This window comes from Stegodyphus dumicola, chromosome X1, assembly GCF_044657685.1.
Source record: "Stegodyphus dumicola isolate Sdum_Otavi_A_Nest chromosome X1, ASM4465768v1".
Lineage (NCBI taxonomy): Eukaryota > Metazoa > Arthropoda > Arachnida > Araneae > Eresidae > Stegodyphus > Stegodyphus dumicola.
In genome coordinates this window covers 86,357,888-86,378,380 of record NC_140780.1, presented here as the reverse complement: position 1 = coordinate 86,378,380, position 20,493 = coordinate 86,357,888, and the positions used below count along the sequence as shown (strand labels likewise).

At 32.4% G+C, this 20,493-nt stretch overlaps 1 protein-coding gene across 2 annotated transcripts in view; it reads left to right on the top strand.

Annotated features, from left to right (window-relative positions):
* Positions 1–20,493, top strand: part of Fur2 (furin-like protease 2) — a 234,229-nt gene that overhangs the window by 163,261 nt on the left and 50,475 nt on the right. For both annotated transcript variants that reach the window (XM_085806945.1, XM_085806944.1), the window contains 3 exons: positions 6,019–6,068; positions 18,433–18,572; positions 18,734–18,887. In XM_085806945.1, the coding sequence (XP_085663071.1) occupies positions 6,019–6,068; positions 18,433–18,572; positions 18,734–18,887 (344 nt within the window). The remainder of the gene's footprint in view (positions 1–6,018; positions 6,069–18,432; positions 18,573–18,733; positions 18,888–20,493) is intronic.

Below are 20,493 nucleotides of genomic sequence, written 5' to 3'. Positions count from 1 at the left end.
TAGAATAAATGATCTTGATAATGCATCTGCTATAAAAAGTTCTTTTCTTAGTTTATATTTTATCTTACACTGATACGGCTGTAATGCTATACACATTCTTTGTAACCTTACTGGCCATTTATTTAACGTTTTTTTTTTTTTTAAATTAATTCCAACAGTGTATGGTCACTTTCCTCTGTAATATATTTTCCAAATATATACTGGTGACATTTCTCACATGCAAATACAATAGTTGAAGTTTTCTTTTCAATTTGAGCATAATTATTCTGTGTATCTGTTAATGCCTTAGATGCATGTGCTACTGGTAAATTATTTTTCAGTAAGACTGCTTCTAGTCCTTCTTGAGATGCATCTACAGATAAAACTACTGGCATGTTTGTATCATAATACTGTAAAATTGGCTTATTTACTAAGACATTTAGTCTTCTAAATGCTTTTTTATGTACTGCATTCCAGTTCCAGATAACTTCTTTTTTCAACAAATGTCTTAAACATGATGTCAATTCTGATACATTAGGTATCAATCTAGAAACATATATAATCATTCCTAGGAAGGATTCTAATTCTTTATCATTTTTGGTGGTTTTATATCTAGGATAGCCTTAATTTTGTCTTCATCTATCTTCATCTGTCTCATCTCTTCATCCATCCCATCTCATGCAAACTACATTACAAAAATCTAATTTTCTCGGTAATTATCTACATTAATTTCAAGTAAAATCTTCATTTGGAATAGAAGTTTAAATGCAAGAATTATTTCAATTCGTACGAATAGCTTACTCAGAAATTATGTAAAACCGCAATGCTTTAATTCCCTAGTGCATTCTCATTAAAATTGATGAATTTAGCCCTTGACTGTGCCTTTCTATATTTTCACCTTCGGGTGAGCAGTTTGATTACACCCTAATTCATTTAATTACAGCGAATGGCCTTAAGGCATAAAATTGAACTTTTTTGTAAAATTTCTATGTAATTATATGCCGGTATTGAAAGAAACAATCCAATAAGAAATGGCTGCGACTTGTTTTGAAAGTGAGGCATAAAAGGTTACCAGCGAGGATATTCTGCATGGCATCAGTTGTACCATTACTGGCGACTTTATCACCTGCGCCCGCAAAACGGAAAAGTACCGAAATTTTAACGCTTGGCATGCAGGCAACGTATTTTTATGTTTTTTTTGCTGTCTGTCACTGGAGCACGGGTCACGTAAAAATACGTATGGCATGCGGGCAACGTATTTTTGCAGTCTGTCACTGGAGCGCAGGTCATGTAAAAATGCATATTTAGTAGATTTGTGGTAGATACCCGCTAACCACCACAAATCTATTAAATACATATAATTATATGTATGTGTGACATTATATGGGTGTTGTTTGCATTGCTAGGCAACACTTTGCATTTTATCTTTCAAGAAGTTATGATTGTCAAGTTACTTGGTCTTTTGTTGAGTTATTTCATCTTCAATCAAATTCTTAGCTCCAGAAAGTACAAGTTGCGTTTTCTCAATTTGAAGCTTCATTTTTTTAAATTATTGATTAAATAAGTTGATAAAATGAACAGTTGTGACAAAGATAGTGATGAAGAAATATGCACTGACAGATTATCGGACTTTTTGTATGAAAGTGATTCTGAAAGTCAAGATATCAAAGAAAGTGACGATGACATTATTCCACATTCTCGAGTGTTCGTCCGAAGAAGAATTTCTAGTAGTTCTGATGAAGAAGCAGATGAATGGTCATCGATTGGCAATCCTCCTGACCTTGAAGAGTTTTTGGGTTATCCTTGGATAACTAATATGGCTAATGTTCCTGAATCCACAGCTGATGCAGTAAATTTATTTATAGGCGATGACTTTTTTGCATATTTAGTCGCGGAATCAAACAGGTATTATTATCAAAATGTGAATCGGTTCAAAATATCTCCCAAAAACATGAAATGGAGAGATATTATGATTCCGGAGATGAAAAAATTTTTGGGGCTTATTATTTTCATGGGACAAGTTCGTAAAGACGCCCGAGATGATTATAGTCAACTGATGTCTGCACAAGTACACCATTTTTTTTCAAAAACTATATCAAGGGATAGATTTCTCCAAATATGGAGGGCTTGGCATTTCAATAACAATGAAGACATCACGGACGATTCTGATCGATTATTCAGGCCTGACTGTAACTTCAGGCCTGAATAATCGATCAGATCAACTTATCAAGTTACAATCAGGCCTATACTAAATTATTTTGCTGAAAAATTCAATAACATTTACAAACCGAAACAACAAGTATCGTTAGATGAGGGCATATGTAGTATACAATTTGACAAAGACGCAAAATATAAAATACAAGAAATTTTTGCACGACATCGCACGGCATTGGGTTACTGATGAACTACCCGAAATCAGCACTGAGGAACCAGAGCAAATGATATCAAAACGTGACTCTCCTGGAAGATTGTCCATGGGTATGTGCAAATATGTATTGAAGAAAATTGTTGTTGCCGGGAAGAAGAAAAGTCCACAAAGACGATGTCGCGTGTGCGCAGTAAAAAAAGTGCAAAGTGATATGTGTTTCATATCTATCTTCTGCCGTGTTCCTCTTCATAGAGGAAAATGCTTTGAATGGTACCATACTGTAAAGAACTATTAACGTGTTATCAGTTCTATTTGTACTTGTTATGAAAAAATATTTTTTAATACAGTGTAAAATTTAAAAAGTCTTTTTTTTTTGTTAAATAATTATACAGTATATATTTAAGTGTATAATAAAAAAGTTTCGTTCATAAAAACGAAGTAGTTTTTAATTTACTGCGATTTTCCTGAATAACCATACTTCCGCGCGATTCACGAAAAAACGGCCTCTGCACGCCTTAAGTTCATGGCAAAGTATACCCGCATGCCAAGTGTTAATAGAAAAATTAAATTTCTAAAATTATTTTTTTCCATTTTCATTTTTTTTTTTTTTTTTTTTTTGTTTTTAATAGCATGTTTTAAATTTTTGATATTCCAATTTGAATTTTTTCCCATAAATTATATGTAATGATTACTTTTTGATAAGTTACAGAAATAACTTTGTTTTAATAGTTTCGAATATTTTTCTCTTAACCCTTTGAAAGGCACATTGAAAGCTTTTCAGCCTTTAATGAAATTAATTCATAACTAGTACCTCCGGGCTTCGTAAATGTAAAATATATCGAAAAAAATGTTGCACACCTTGGAATGGAGGGTGGTGTTTTAGAAGTGAAACCACTGACCATTTAGAGTATGAAATCTGCAGACTTTTTGGGCATTGATTTTTACAGCATAATAATACATATAAGTATAATTAGTTATGGTTTTTCTCAAATATTAATAAAAATATGGTTTTGAAAATTAACTCAATAATTCTAATATAGTACAAATAATATTATTTATTCTGTTCTTACTTCAGGAGGAAATTTCATGTGATGATATTCTAAATGTGTATATATACTAAGTAAATGCCAAAAATATAAAATTTATAGCATTATATCAAGTATATGTTATTACTCGCATATTCACACAGCTTTACAAATTATGAAACTTTTGAAAGCATGTGATGCCTTTCTGATAATTACATAATGGCACAAAGTAAAAAGAGAGAGCTATCTTTAGAAAAAGAGGCTAGAAGAATGAAAAGTCCCTGCTCAATCTTTTATTTCTTTTCTTTCCTGAAAGGAAAGTTCTTCCCAAACTTATAACATACTTATCCTGTTACATAACAAACAGATTACGTTATACAGTCAAAAGTCGTTAATTCGGACACCCATAATCCGGACCTCAAAGCTACAAACTTTCTGCGCATGCGTCGCGTTCACGCATGCGCACAGGCGTTTATGAGAGCGCATAAGACCCTTACAGCTGCGAATATGTTTGTGCGCATGCGCGTTTAATGTGTAACAGAGTTATACGCTAAGCTAAAGTTATCTAATTCAGTTAATGTTGCAGATTGCGTTGTTCCTTAATCTTCGAATTGGATCCGGCTTATTATTTTTTGCAGACTGTTAGAGCAATTTTATAAAAGTAAGCTTGAACTTTTGATTATGTCAAATAGAATTTCCTATATATATTTTCTACAAAGCGAAAGTATGTTTTGAAATCCGAAATCTGTTTATCAATTTCACGCTGCTCTGCGGCAGAGGGGGAGGGGCAGAAACGTCATTATTAGATTATGATAGATTAGAACGATTATGTCAAATAGAATTTCTGATATATATTTACTAATATGTAATTTGTATCTACAAAGCGAAAGTATGTTTTGAAATCCGAAATCTGTTTATCAATTTCACGCTGCGGATTGGAAGTTGATCTGTCAGCACTATCCTTATCTTCAGAGCAGATGTTTTTATTTTATTTGGTTTATAATTCCGTACTAAGTGTAGTATTTCATCTCGATATACTCCGTCTTTAATATGATTTAAATCAAGTTCCTCGTCATTATAATTCGCTTCCGATAGTGAAGAAAGTGACCCAGAGGTTATTGAAAACGAAAACATTTCGATTGACAAATTAGTCGGTATTCTCAACACAGCAATTATAGGACTTGAACAGCGGAACTTTGTAACTAAACAAGAAATTATGTCTGTTTAATAGAATTAAAGAGAAAGTATTATCACATGAAACGAAGCAACTTACATTGAAGGAAATGTTTAATAAAGTAAACAAATAAATATTAAGCTTTTTCTTTTTGTAAATTTTGATACCCTTTAGATCATAATTGTTCTTTATTTCATAAATTACGGTTTCATATTTTAAATTTTGTAATTTCTGCATGCCATCTTACCAGATTTAAACTGATGATCTATAATCCGGAAAAATCGATAATCCGGAATCGAGGAAGTCCCAACGAGTCCGGATTAACGACTTTTGACTGTACATCACATTTCACTCTAGAAATCAGAAAATACATAGAAAAGTTTAAGCTCTAAGATCATATTACAGATCACATTACACCCTAGCAATCAGAAAATACATAGGAATGTTTTAGCCCTAAGATCACATTACAGCATTACACTTTAGCAAACAGAAACTACATGGGAATGTTTTATCTTTAAGAGGGAGGTAGTTTTGGTAAAAACCACATGTTGAATTATATATATATATATATATAAAAAAAAAAAAAAAAAATGTGAAATTTATTGCTCATTTCTTTCAATATTGTTGTTTTCACAAGTAAAAGAGTATGTGAATGAAAAATTTATCAGTTATACTTAGGTAACTAGATGCATTTTTTATAGAGTTAGCGAGAAAAATTGAAATTTTTCATCTTTTTTTGTTCAAAGTTTGACCACATATAAATAGATACAGAAAAAAGGGTTCTGTTTTGTGCTGCCATCTGTTGGTTCTTTTGAGTGCAAAAACCATATTAGCACAGTAAAACCAAGGAATATCTACTTCACAACTGAGGAATTCTGTATTTTTATGTGAAATTAGCATTATACTTATATTGAGTTTTGCCATTTTTCACATTTAATGCAAGAACTATGCTGAAGCACTCCATATAAAGCTAATGTAATCAATTTATATAGGTAAACATGTATTAGGTTAAAAAGTTTTCTGTTATACAATTAAACTAAAACCTTAAGGATGGAAATAGAAAATGTGTACTTTCTCTATTTGAGATGAAGATTCTTGAAATAATCATATTATATGGCTTTTTATAGAGACCTTCCAGCTGCCAAGTGGTTAAGACCACTGAACAGTGGCTGTTTGACCCACGTTTTATATCTCTGTAAACAGACTGGCTGCGTGAGTGTTTTCTTATGTGTAACATTATTATGAGCTAGTTTTCCTTAAAAGACATCTATCTATGAAAGCATCCTTCCCTTAGGCCGATAGTCCTTGTGGTCTTTGCCTTATCACAGTAAAAAAAAAAATTAGTGTAAGACATGTCAAAAGCAGTCCTAACTTTCAAGTCTTGGAGGTGATTTGAATATATGGGCCATGTCCGCCCTGGACACTCTGTTACTCTAGTAGCATTTTAAGTAATTATATTTTTTAAATTTTAGAATCATTGTTTGAATGAGAAGAAGTTCCTGATCACTGTTGATGGAGAAAAGTAAGTTTATATTAATATTTTTTTAAGAATTACTGTAAACCGATACTACTGAATGTGTAAGTACAGGGAACTTTTTTATAGATTATTTTAGATATTGTGAAATACATTTTATTAATTACAAATTTTGAAAGATTGTGATGAAACATGCACATTATAAGGCAAAAATCTATGTACTCTGTAGTAAAAATGCCGTAAGCTTCCTTTTGTAAAAGTGAATCATCACAGTTAAAATGTACTGATTGATGAGTTTAAAATATTTGATCCTCTTTGCTGGCAATTCAACTTTATTTTTTCATCATTAAGTCCTAAAATATGTTGTATTTCCTTAAACTGTTTGCCATAACATTCTGTAAAACTCAAAATGTGAAATGGATGCAAAATTTAGTGCAGTCTGGAATACAGATACCTTGCATTTTTAAGCAGAAATTACAACTGTCATCCTTTTTAAGATTTTATCAGTTAACTGTGTATAAACTTTCTGCATTCAAAATTTTCATAATCATATCTAATTTAAAGCAGTAAGCGTTAATGGGAAGGCCTGTAACAAAATAGGCAGTGGTTATTTTGAAAGAAAAGTTTTACAAATTGTTGCAGCATTGAAGGAAATGTCATCTGAGGAGACTATGTCAGGTAGGTTTCTTGTGATTTCATAATAGAGGTGTACTGATGAGTTGAGGGGTCTGAAGTCTTCCACAGTAGGATATTAATACATCTGATAGATCATATGGATATTGTCTATCAATATTTTAGATGCCACAAACCATGCTCTTTATTTTAATGAATATAACTGTGAAGTATATGAAATCGGATGTTTTCAGGTTTCTAGTATGCAGTTTCTAGACTGTAATTCCATTACAGTAGAGTCCCGCCAACTCGACTTCCGATATCTCGGCAACATTTTAGGCACTTTTTAAAGATATCTCTAGGCCAAATAAAGCAAATATTACATAATTATTATTTATGCATATGTCTTTCCTGTTCTTCTCAAGGATTTGAGTATTCTTTTTCCGTAACGTTTTGCCATTTTTGCATTGTGGCATTAATACTTGGCAATGCTATTTGCTTCTATCCAGGACATGGAGAAAGTCAGGGAGTGGCTGGCTCACATTCCTTTCTATTGTTGTGAAATGTTAGGAGACTTGTCTGAAGTTTTGTGATTGTATCTTATTGCAAACTAAATCCCCAGAAGTTCATTGTGGGTATTGTTCCTTAGTTTACATCTAGGCGTTTTTGGGAACTTTTGATATTCTGTGCAGTGAAAATGTCGTTTGAAAAGAAAACAAACTAATGTGACAATGGAAATGAAATTAGATGCCTTTAAGAGACTAGTCAAAGAGGAAAATGAAAAAAAAAAAAAAAAAAAAAAAAAAAAAAAAAAAAAAAAAAACTGTGAATTTAGGTTTTGGCCTCATTACAATGATAGGGTGGAACAAGAAGAAGTCTGAAATCGAGTCTTGGTGTGTGAAAAGAGCATGTGTGGATAGCTTAAAGGAAAGAAAAAGTATTGAAAGGGAATGAATACAAAAAAGTGAGTGAGGTGCTTTATTTGTTGTTCAGGCAGCAAAGGGAACAGGGAACACCCACTTCAGGAACAATTTTACAAGCGAAAGCCCTAAATTCATCTTTCAAGATGGAGAGCCTGGATTTACTGCTAGTTCTGGCTTTCTCGACGGATAAAAAAAGCGGTATCATCACCCACAGATCAATGGGCAAGAGTAGATTTTTTAAATTCATATATTTTTTGTCTCTAGGCTCATAATATTCGATTTTTAGTTAAAACATTATAAAAATAATATCGTGTGCATGAAAGGGTTAAATATTAATAGTTTTGAAAAATCCACCCCTTATTCCATAAAACTCAACTTTTTGGAAACTCAACAGTCTCTCAGTCCACATTATGTCGAGTTTGTAGGACTCTACTGTAATGGTAAAAAAATATATTATTTAATGAATGAAAACAATGTCACTTAATTAACTTTCAATAATATAATGTAAGTAAAAAGAATTAGCTCATGGACTTAATAAATAGCCTAATATAAACTGTTTAGATGTTATTTACTTGTTTTTGTTTAGATGTTAGATGTTAACTTGTAATCAAAATTATTTGAAAGTAGCCCATTTCTTGAAAGAAAAATATACTAAATAATTATTTATAATCTGGTATATACAGTACAAAGTCCAAGATCCGAACTTGTCAGGACTTTGAAGATTCCAGATTTGGGATTTTTCCAGATATTAGATCATCAGTTTAAATCTATTAAGATGGCAAGTATAATTATAGAATTAAAAATATGAAATTTTGATTTATGAAATAATGGAGCATCATTTATGATCTAAAGGGTATCAAAATTTACAAAAAAGAGCTTAATATTTATTTGTTTATTAAACATTTCTGTGAATGTAAATGTTTCTGTGTTCGTTTCTTGTGCTAATACTTTCTCTTTAATTCTATAGACAGACATAATCTCTTGTTCAGTTACAAAGTTCCACTGTTCAAGTCCTGTAGTTACTGTTTCGAGAATTCGGACTAACTTGTCAATTGAAATTTTTTGTTTTCAGTAACCTTTCTCTGATTTTCTTCACTATTGGTATCAGTATTTTCTGGATTTAGAACCGTACTACAGATTTCGCTGTCTGTTAATTGATTGATGATTGAAGCATTGTCATCACAATGAAAAACTTTGTTGTATAATCTTCATTTATTACTGCTTCTCCACACTTCTATAGAAAATCTATTAAATGGAAAATTTCGCCTATGGTTTGCGATATCCTAGTCTTCAAATTCGTGGCTGTCATCTTCATCATCCTCACCACGAAACATGGTAGCTGGTCATAAATTATGCCAAGCATTTTTTTAAAGTATCTGGAGGCGCATCCTCTTACGATCTTGTGATGCTGCACACAGCAGATTTTATGTATGTTAAAATAATACATATTATGTTAAAATATATATTATTTTCTCAACTCGATGGACAAGACAAGTTAAAATATATATTATTTTAACCATATTATATATATTATTGTACAGGGTCGAAGCGAAATACGAGCTGCTGAGTCCAGTCGCATGACAAATTACAACATCAACATCGGCTGATCGAGACCTTGGAGCAAAGATGAAGTCAGGAAAGACCAGCTGGAAGACGGTGACATTAAATCCGTAATTGATTTAATGGAGTCCTCAAACAGAAAACCTACCTGACAGGACATTTCGATCTATAGTCCTACAACAAAACAATATTGGGCACCCTGAGACTCGCTCCATATTCGAAACGGCATCTTGTACCCGAAATTCAAATCGGATGATCGAAAAGCTTTCCGATGGCAGCTGATACTTCCAAAACAATTACACGGAATTTCTGATATTCTTGAAATATTCAAGAATAGTCTTGCCATTATTAAAGAAATTTAATATGGATTTAAAAAATGCGGCTTTTATATTTACAGTTCAGCACACATACTATTCCGATATTACATAGGCTGAATGATAGACATGCAGTTTGGAGGAAAAAATAACGTGGATACATTATCTTTCATTAAACCTTGCGTCATCAGGTAAACCAAACAAATTCAAATTTTGCCAGGCCTCGGGTATAAAATGATTTTCAAACCATAATAAATCATACATTAACGCTTGTGTCATCCATGTTCTTTTATTTGCATAATATTGGGTTATGTAAAAAGCCTCTGCGCTTTTTTGGTACATTTTTGAACAAAATATTTTTTATTGAAAATCAATTTTAATGAACTACATATTGGCCATTATTATCTATGAGCTTTGGCCATTTTTCGGTTAGCTTCATAATTCCATCGGTGTAGAACTTCTGTGGTTTATCATAAAAAACTTGGCCAAGTGATTTTCAGCAGCACTTCGATCGGCCAACTTTTTACCATCAAGAGAGTTTTGCAGAGACCGAAACAAATGTTAGTTAGATGGTCCGGGCTATACGATGGGTGAATCAAAACTTCCCAACCAAGTTCCATCAATTTGTTTCGAGTCATCAAAAATGTGTGTAGCTGTGCATTGTCATGATAGAGCACAACTTCCTTTCAGTCGATTGAGTCTGGTCTCCCTTTCTGGATTGCTTCATTCAAACGGTCGATTTGTGTACAGTACAGGGCCGAATTGATGGTTTCACCTGGTTGCAGTGGCTCGTAATGGACAATTCCCTTCCAATCTCGACATCGGAATTTCAGGAATGGAATCATGTAAACCATTGCTGTGTCCTTCGTTCAACCAGAGCATTCTCACCTTATACTTCACAAATTATTCGGCATGTTTTTGAAGCGTTTTTACCTTTTTTATAGTAAAAAAAGCATCACATACCGGATTTCTTCATATATTTCACTCATTTTGAAATCAATATAACTTTTGATATGAGCAACAAATTAAAAAACTATCTTCACACCCAATGGAAGCTGAATGCCGCCTTTTAAGCACATGTTTGTTTTAGACAATCGGGTGAGTGCTGCTGGATATATAGGCATCAATACCATCTAAAGGCAAAAAAGCATGGAGACTTTTTATATGACCCAATATAACAGGTAAACCTTTACTCCTTTAAATGCTCAAGGTCATGTAATTTTTTCAGATTATGAAAAGTTTACACTTGACACCAGTTGGAGCGTTTTCTTTGTTTTTCCTTTCTGAGATATATCATGGTACATATTGCGAAAAAAGACCGGTTTTATCAGATATGTAAACTTGAGCTGCAGATAACGTTTCACTTTTAATGAGCTCAGTGAATTCAGCAGCTTCAGTATCAGCTGAAGCCTTTTCAATTGAAATTTTTAATTGCATTATAACACAGCGATTTTAAAGTTTGGTTAACCAGTCTATCGAATATGTGCACTCAGTTTTTAAGTTCATAGATATTTTGCAACCTGATGCAGTCTCTGTGGTTCCTAAATTCTGCTACCAAGCACCTCTCTAAGTTAAATTTTTGCCACCCCTTAATTTTGGGTCTCAGTGCTTTCCATAAATTATAAAAATTTTTATCATCCCATAATTTTGTTACTTGGTGCTTCTCTAAATTCCGAAAATTGTGTCCCTAAATTCTGCCACCTGATGTGGCCATATGAGCTTTGGCTCCAGTTCTGGGTTTATGTGAATAAAAAATATCAGTTATTCTTAATTCAAATAGCACTAAATGTAATCTTTTGGGCTATGAGTATCCTTAATAAAATTTATTTTTACCATAGTACGTTTAACTCAAATCTGTAATCTTCGCCAAGCGTAATGTCAACATAAAAGATTTCCATACTCTTGTTATTCAATTAGATTACTAATAGAAAAGAAAAGTTTAGGCTTCTCTTCATGAGTCATTACTCAAGTTCTTGTGCATTGATAAACATACGGTGATGAAAGCAAAATATCATGAATAATGATTCGCCAGGTTGGCGTCAGGGATATAAAATGTTAGTACAGTACAAAGTCCGTAATCCAGACTCGTCGGGACTTCAGCGATTCCGGATTAGAGGTTTTTCCAGATTATAGATCATCAATTTAAATCTGGTAAGATGGCATGCAGAAATTATACAATTAAAAATATGAAACCGTAATATATGAAATAAAGTGCAATTATGATCTAAAGGGTATCAAATTTTACAAAAAAAAAAAAAAAAAAAAAAAAAAAGCTTAATATTTGTTTACTTTATTAAACATTTCTTTCAATGCACACATGCATAATGTGTGTGCATTCTTTATGCACATATGTAATGTATGCACATTCTTTACACGCATGCGTAAAATTTGTGGCTTTGAGGTTCGGATTATAGATTATTCCGGATAATGGACGTCTGGATTACGGACTTTGTACTGTAGTTATAAACATTTCTATGTAGAATGTTTTGGTTTGAGATGTATGCCAAGCAGATATGCTGCTACAGAGCCAAATTATCGACCATACAAATTTATGCTAAAATGATTGTTTCTTCAAAAACACGAGGGTATTATATTTGGTGTTGAAGGTGAAATTAAGAATGGGGATTTTCCAAATATTTTCTTATGGGAAAGAAAATCAAATGCACATGCCTAAAGCATAAAAAAAATTCCTAAAAATTTTTTTTGTTGGTGGTGTTAAGGTTCAGATTGTAGATCATTCCGGATATTGGACGTCAGGATCTCGGACTTTGTACTGCAAAAATTTATTATTAAATATTTGAAATCCAAAGCTTTAATGTTTAAACTGTACACGTAAAGCTTTAATGTTTAAACTGGGCAAATCACAAATTGTGGAAAAAAATGTTGCCACATTTTTCATTCCTAAAATATAAAATAAGGAAATGCATTTAGCGTAAACTGTTTGCATACATAAAAAACAAGTGGACATTTCGTAGCAGATGCATATGCAGATTGCCTTGAAAAATGACTAGATATTTTTGAAGTGATTTTTATAGGGTAATTTTACCATGCATGATTAGAGCATCACAAAAGGAAAAAATACGTTACATCACAGTTAAAACAACCTGATTGATGATCTTAAAAAAATTGGATCCTCTTTGCTAACCTCTCAACTTTATTTTTTTCATCATTTATTCCTAAAATATGTAGTATTTCCGTAAACTGTTTGTCATAATATTTGTGAAGCTCAAAGTGTGAAATGGATGTAAAATTTAGTGTAGTCTGGCAATAAAACTTTTATTGCTAGTAACTTCTTCATCATTTTATATTGCTGAAAGCATTTTCAACTTCATTGAGAACATTTTAATGGCTTTTTTCAATCCATCCTGGACTATGACTGTGGTGTCATATTGCTGTTGGTTTTGCAAGGAAGAAAAAAAGCAAGACAGTCGGCCAAACCTTAGATGATATATGTAATTCTCATCTAATATTTGATTTATTGTGATGTCTTTCCCTTTCCTTGCCAAGTGCACTGTCAGTCTTTCCTTGGGTGATGTCACTGGCTATCCTCATTCAGGCGGCTGGTATAGAGCCAATTTTCATAATGCCAATCAGATTGTCTTTTAGAAAGGCAAAGGAAGTTTCGTTTCCAGTAACCTCCAGAATATGTTAAGATATGCCAGATCTGCTTATGGTGTATATCATCAAGCATTCAAAGACCCCCCCCCAAAAAAAAAAACTGTGTGATAGTAAACATAAAAAAAATATTTTTGGACAAAAAAAAAAGCACACGTGCTGATTAAAATTTTTTAGTCAAAAAAAAAAAAAAAAAATTCAGCAGGGATGTTTCTTCATTTGACTTCAATTGGCAAACAGCAGACTTAAAACGAGAAATCTAGTTTTGTGCTGATTTTTTATTAATATTTTTCTAATAATGTTTTCCTTAAACATGTTAAATGTCTTTTTTTTTTTTTTTTTTTTTTTTTTTTTTTTTTGTCTTGAGTTCTAATAAAAAATCATGTTTAATTTGTATTATACTATATGCTTATATTAAAAGTTTTTTTTGTCAAAAGTAACTTCTTTATTTAATAGAATAGATATAACTGGCCTTCCATTGCCATTTTGTGAACAATAACTTCCATTCCAGTATTTATCTATAATGCTTTTCATAAAGTTGACATTCATGACATAATTTTACCACAATGGTGGAGAAAATCCAATGTTTAAAAGTTCATAAATTGCATTGAAACTTGAACGAATTTTTCTTATCCTTTGTGTTACATGTTTGATCAGATAGCCTGGCTCACTAAAAGTAGGTGGCCAGTGTAACTCTGATTAAAAATCCGGTTATAACCACGTGCAGTGCTGATAAGGACCACGTGTTTCTGAGACTCCTTCCCCTTTATTTTTCTTCTTTCTAGGTATTTCTTTCTCCTGATGAGGAGGGACCTTTAGCTGCCCTCGAAATCGATTGAATGTTTCAATATACTTACGCTAAATAAAAGGTTGTTTTTACGATTTTGATTATCACAGCGTGTTTCTCTTCTAGCCTGGAAAAATGCTGTTGAATATCCATGCCTATGAGAGCATGCACAGCGTTTACTTTTCTGCTTTGGATGTACTTACTGCTGCCAGTCAACATTTTCTCTCATGACAAAAATTAAAGTTAGTTTAAGAGCACAAATTACAGATGCTCATTTAGAGGACCTACTAAGGCTGCATGTTATGAAGCTTGATCCAAATATTCAGTTACTTTCAGGAAAAAAAATGCAAATATCCCACTAAATTAAATTTTCCATCAGATTTTAACATTATTTTACATATTGTTGCTGTGTTAGTTTTATGTAACTTAGTATTATTACTTGTCTGTTTTTTCTTTATAATGTAATAAATTTATTGAAATGTACTATATTATTTTTATTTGAAACATTATTTAAATATATGTAGTTGTTTATTACAGCATTATTAATGATTAATGTTATAATAAGTTATTAGCCTTATGTGAATACAAAAATATTTTATACTGTAAATTCTTATTTTGATAAATGACTGCGTTTTTTGTATAATGCAGTAAAGTGATAAAACGATACTAAAACTACACTCATGTCCATAAATTAAGGATAATTCGGAGTCACGCGTAAATCAAACTCTAAAATAAATATATCACCTGTAAAATCACTACACACATCTTCAAGAATCATATGCAAATTTCAGGAAATAACCAGATGACACACCGATGGTACATCACAATGACGAGAGTGTAAGAGAGTGATATATAAGGAATACAGGCAAAGAAGTAAAATTGTTCACTGGCGCTTTATAAGCATTTCTGTGCAATAACTGAATAGTTATGACACAAAGGACGCATTTGGATGATTTTTTACATGGTAGAATTATCGGCCGTCTGGAATGTGGGCATACCCAACTGGAAGTATCAGACGCACTTGGAATTGCCCAGAGTGTCATCTCCAGGCTTTGGCAACGATTCCAAAATGATGGTTATGTAAGTAGACGTTACGGCACAGGTCGCCCCAGAGTTACAACGCCGAATGAGGACCGGTATTTGGCAGTTACTGCCAAAAGAAACAAGCGGAGCACAGCCTCAGACCTGTCTCGCCAGCTCTCTTCAGCCACTGGTATGACAATTTCAAGGCAGACCTGTGTACAGACGCTTAGGGCAGATTGGTCTATATGCTCGTAGACCTGTCAGATGCGTTCCACTTACTGCAACTCACTGTCGCCTGCGGTTAGCCTGGAGTAAAGAGCATGCATTGTGGACACCGCAACAGTGGGCTTGTGTGGTATTTTCCGACGAGTCCAGGTTTAGCTTGCAGTCTGATTCTCGTCGGACTTTCATATGGAGAGCTCCAGATACCCGTTACCACCAAGAAAACATCATTGAACAACACCGTTACGGTGGTACAGGAGTGCTCGTTTGGGGTAGAATTATTCTGGGTTCCAGAACTGACCTGCATGTTCAAATTGGAACCATGACAAACCAAATCTATCGGGACGTCATTCTGGAACAACATGTACATTTGTTTCGGGATGCCATGGGTGCACAGTTTGTGTTTATGGATGACAACGCCCGTCCTCACCATGCACACATCGTAAGCGAATGCCTTCAATCAGAGGATATCACCCATATGGACTGGCCAGCATTCTCACCGGACTTGAATCCAGTAGAGCACGTGTGGGACATGCTTGGCCGACGAGTTGCAGCCCGTCAACCTCCTCCTCCTACATGTCTACCGGAACTTCGGAGAGCATTGCTTTTTGTGTGGTGTAATATCCCCCAAGATCAGATCGATAATTTGATACTCAGCATGCCTAGGCGTTGTACGCACTGTATTGCATCATCTGGGAGACATACAATGTATTAACAATCATACCAACCATGTAATATTTGTTTTTTGTAAAAGTGTTTTTTTTTTTTTTTTTTTTTGTAATTTGCTCCAGGGAGAAAAAATCGCTAATTTTTTTTATTAATATCAAACATATAGCATCTTTTGTTGCTCTTTACCTTTTGTTTAATAACTAAGCTTTACAAATAAGTCAATTTGTTTTGCTTCTAACTCTTCCTTTGCCTGACTTTGTATTATCCTTAATTTATGGACATGAGTGTATAATAATGTGACAAAAGTTGCATTTATTGGTATATCAACTTAAGCGGCCTCATATCACTAATTTAAATGTGGCCTCTCATGGTAAAAAGGTTCCCCACATCTGGGTTAATATATGTAGTCACAGAGTTCTTATATTCAGCAGAGAGCTTCTGGCAATGAAGTCTGAGCTCAAGTCTCATATTGCTTTTATTTAATATTTAGCTTTACATGAGCATTTAATCTGAACTTCAACAAGCTGCAGAGGTTTGATTTTCTGTTATTATCACTGGGTTGTGTAACTGTCATGCTGTCAAATAAATAAGAAAGTTAATTTTAAACCTTCTTCTGAGTTTGTAGTATTTTACTTAAAAGTTACTAGAGGACAATAAGTCATCTGACTGTCTTTACGGTTCTAGTAGTTAACAGTGAAAGTAGTGCTGAACTATACGAATGTTTCACTGCTTCTGCAATAGTTTGAGGAGAAGATGGTTTTTATGAGTCTTTCATTTACTCAAACTGTATGTGGTACCGTATAATACAAGAATAATATCTTATTTGGTTACCATGTATTGTCCTTTGAGTAGTGGACTTACAGATCAGAATCAGTCCTTTACTTCCATGTGTACAGAAAAATATAATATTAAGTATGTTGTGGTGTACTGTCAAGTTTGTTATTATTTTATTTAATTTTGATATTGTCTTACTATGCATAGTTAAAAAAATTAGTGTACTGAAAGCAATATTTAAGAATGAATGCTCCATTTGCATTACTTGCAGTTTCATGTAACTGTTATCTTTTGGAGCATATTAGCCATGGCTTCTATATTAGTTATTAAATATGTGTATTCTTTGGGCAAACATCTTCAAAAAGGTGGTCAACAGCTGGAATATGAACTCGCATGCAGCCGTGTTTAAACAAAAGGTCCCCTAGTTAAGAACTTATGATTTTTCTTGAATTCTTCAGAGTCATTTACTACTTTCTGGCTTTATCTCAATGGCTAAGAATGAGTAAAGGTTAATATTTAACAGGATATCAGATGGTTACAAATTTTAAGTTTTTAAAGTATGAAAGTCCATTAATATTCCTCATTGTCAGATGCTGCAGCTATTAATAATATTTGGTAGTTTCATTTCTTTGTATGATTTTATGTGGAATTAATAGAAATTTATCTGAGTTTTCATAGAGGCAAAAAATCCATACAACATTTATTTGTACAGAAAAAAGTATACGCACAGTATTGCACATATAAAATAACATGAAAAGTTTTCTACATTGCATATGAAAATTCAGGTAGAGTCCTCTTAATTAAAATATGTGTGACAGTTAAGCACTAAGAAATTGGGGGGGGTATTTGCATCTGAAAAACATTAATGCATAACAAGCAATTTCTGTTCATTTGCTTCAGTAATAACCGTATTAATGGAAAGGATTTTCCAAGTTCACTTATTTTGAAAACTGCAATTAAGAAACTGATTATTGAACACATGAAATATTGAAATGGTTGTGTTTATGCCACAAGTAATGCTATTTGCATTATACTACTTGCTTTTGATATTTAAAATTTTGAAAAGTCAGGATCAAGACTAGAAGAGATCTTTTCTGTGGATAAATATTAATCGATGATTGAAAATGTGTTAAGTTATACTACTATTTTATATAATTTTCACATATTTATCACTTGTCTTTGTTTATTATTTTCCATTTATTTGTTTTACCATTTATTATATATTTTCATGTATTTATTTAATTTTATGTTTTATAACATGTTTGTTTGCGACATGTACATTCTTCAAAATCAAAAAATACCTTATGCTGAGAAATATATTCCTTATCCTTCTCTCCAGTTCCCCCCCCACCCCAACAAGATAAGGGAACACAACACTTCAGAAAAGGAATTTGCCTCATAAAAAAGTGAAAGTTTTGCACTGACCTAGTTCTATTATAAATCCTATGGAACATTTGTAAGAAAAGCTTGACAGAAGAATTAGAAGTCATAATTATGTATTATAAATCCTATGGAACATTTGTAAGAAAAGCTTGGCAGAAGAGTTAGAATTCATAATTACATAAATTTTAATGTTTTACTTGAAGCTTTTGGAAAGCAGTCAAATCCATTCATTCAAATGAAATAACTAAGGTGATTGAATAAATGCATTGTAGGTAATGCACTGTTTGAAAGAAAGAGGACTTCTAGCAAAGTATTGAAAATATGGACTATAAATTCCTATTTGACTTATTAGAATATTGAAAAGTTTCGACCGAGTTTTTTGGGAGGGGTCAAAAGAAGTGTTCTAGATTAATTCTTTATATGTTCCTGTCATATTAAATAAATTAGAAAAGTTTTTGAAAGAATCACATTTGTATTTGTCCGAAGAGTTTCAAGCACTAGTGTATAAATGTTTTCACTTTATATTGTAGGGACTGTACCAACAAATGCCCCGTGGGATATTACAGTGATCATAAGTATTACATTTGCCGTATGTGTGACAAATCTTGCTTATCATGCTATGGTCCTTCATACAACAACTGTTTGTCATGCCCTAATGGGTTTTTTTATGGTAAGTTTCCCATGAGCAAATTTTCATTCATTTCCACCCACTTAGTTTATAGTTGCAGCAAGGTATATGAATGATAAATTAGTATAGTTTTGAAAAAATGCTTTAACTCTGCTTGTATTCCATAAACATATTTTTAGTTTAGTTATTCTTTTTATCCTAAGATAATCTCAAACATCAGTGTCTGCCTTGTATTTCATCTTGTGAAACTTGTCATGTTTCTCGTGAACTATGTGAAACCTGTAAACCTGGATTACTTCTTTATCAGCAGACGTGCTGGTCAGCCTGTCCTGTTGGAACATACAGGGAGCAAAATGTGTAAGATATGTTTTCCATAAAAATATGTATTGATTATATGTAGTATGTTCTGAGGTGCCTCTAAAGTTTCATTTATTTATTATTTTGTTCATTTTAAAATTATGTTATTTTGTCATAATCACACCTAAACGCATTTATTTATATGTAAAACAGTCCTTTTGTTGTTAGTTTTCTGGAAATTCCCATTTTAAAATCTTTATCGTGGGATAAAAGATTTTGAAAAAGATTAGTTGCAAAGTAAGTAATTTTTATCATTGTGACTTCTGATTGTAATAATAATTTGTTTTCCATTTATGTATTTTCTTTTGATAACATAAAAAATTATTACAAGTAGTATTTCAACTTAAGAAATAAAAATATTTTAAATGTTTGATATTTCAAATTTGTATTAATCTTGTTCATTTAAGTTCTGTCTGTTAATATAAATATTTTCATCTCAGTTTGTTTATTTTGTTTCTTGCTAAACATAACAATTAAAACAAAAACATAATTAGAGATTCTGATTAAATGTTTAAAAGTTGAACTGGTCCACTAGAGGCTGAGTGGTAAAGTTGCTAAAGACTGGTGGTTTTGTCTGGGGTTCGATTTACAGCAAACAGGCTGACTACATGGGCATTTTCAGGGTTTTCCCCATGTGTAATGCATTTGCACGCCAATTTCCATTACAGAAATTCCTTCATGAAGGCCGTCCACCTCGGCAGATAGCCCTCATGTGCTTTGCTATAATTAAATAAATTTAAAAGTTGAACTTTTGCTGAATCTTGTGTGGATTTTATTTGGCTTAATGTATTTTCTGAAAAATAGGTTTTCAGCATATAAAAATTTAATAAGTTTTACAGTCTAACAATTTTAAAATTTTATATGAAAGTATGTTAGCCTTCTAGTTTGTTTTATAATTTATAATTGTTTTCAGACTCGCACTCTCACATTAACTTTACCCCCAAGTTAACTTTATTCACACATTGAGTATTTAAATGTTCAGCAACTGAAAACTAAGGTGCTTATAATTTAATGTGTTTGGGTAAGGTAACTTTATGTGATTTCAGAACTTCAGGAATATAATTTGTATAGAAGACTGCTTTTTGAGAACAGCTGGTAAACTATTTATATGTGTCAAAACAATGCATAATTTATCCATTTTGCACTTTTCCTGCTATGAGGTTAGAAAGGTCATGAAATGTTATGGCTTTGAGTATTTTTAATATAAATTGGTAAACTTATTAAATTCTGATCATATTTGATTATAATTTTCTATTATGATATATTGCAGATGGATGCTATTTATGGCTATAAAGTTGTTCTTTTTTACATAAGCAGCATTTATCATAATGAATTTAATCAGTCACATGGATTCAACAAACTAAGACATTCAGCACTGTTAATAGTTTTTAAAGGTCTTGGTTTATTTGTAAGAACTATATAATTTATTTTCTAAACAACATGTCATAATAATAATAATGTAATAATTTCTAATAGCATGTAAAGAACTTAGAAAATTGGTTATAAAAAGTAGTTTTTTCACCTAGATTTTGTCGAAAATTCGATTTTGAATTTTTTTATAAAATCGGGAGTTTGATCTGCACATCTCTTTCCCGGTATCTTCAAG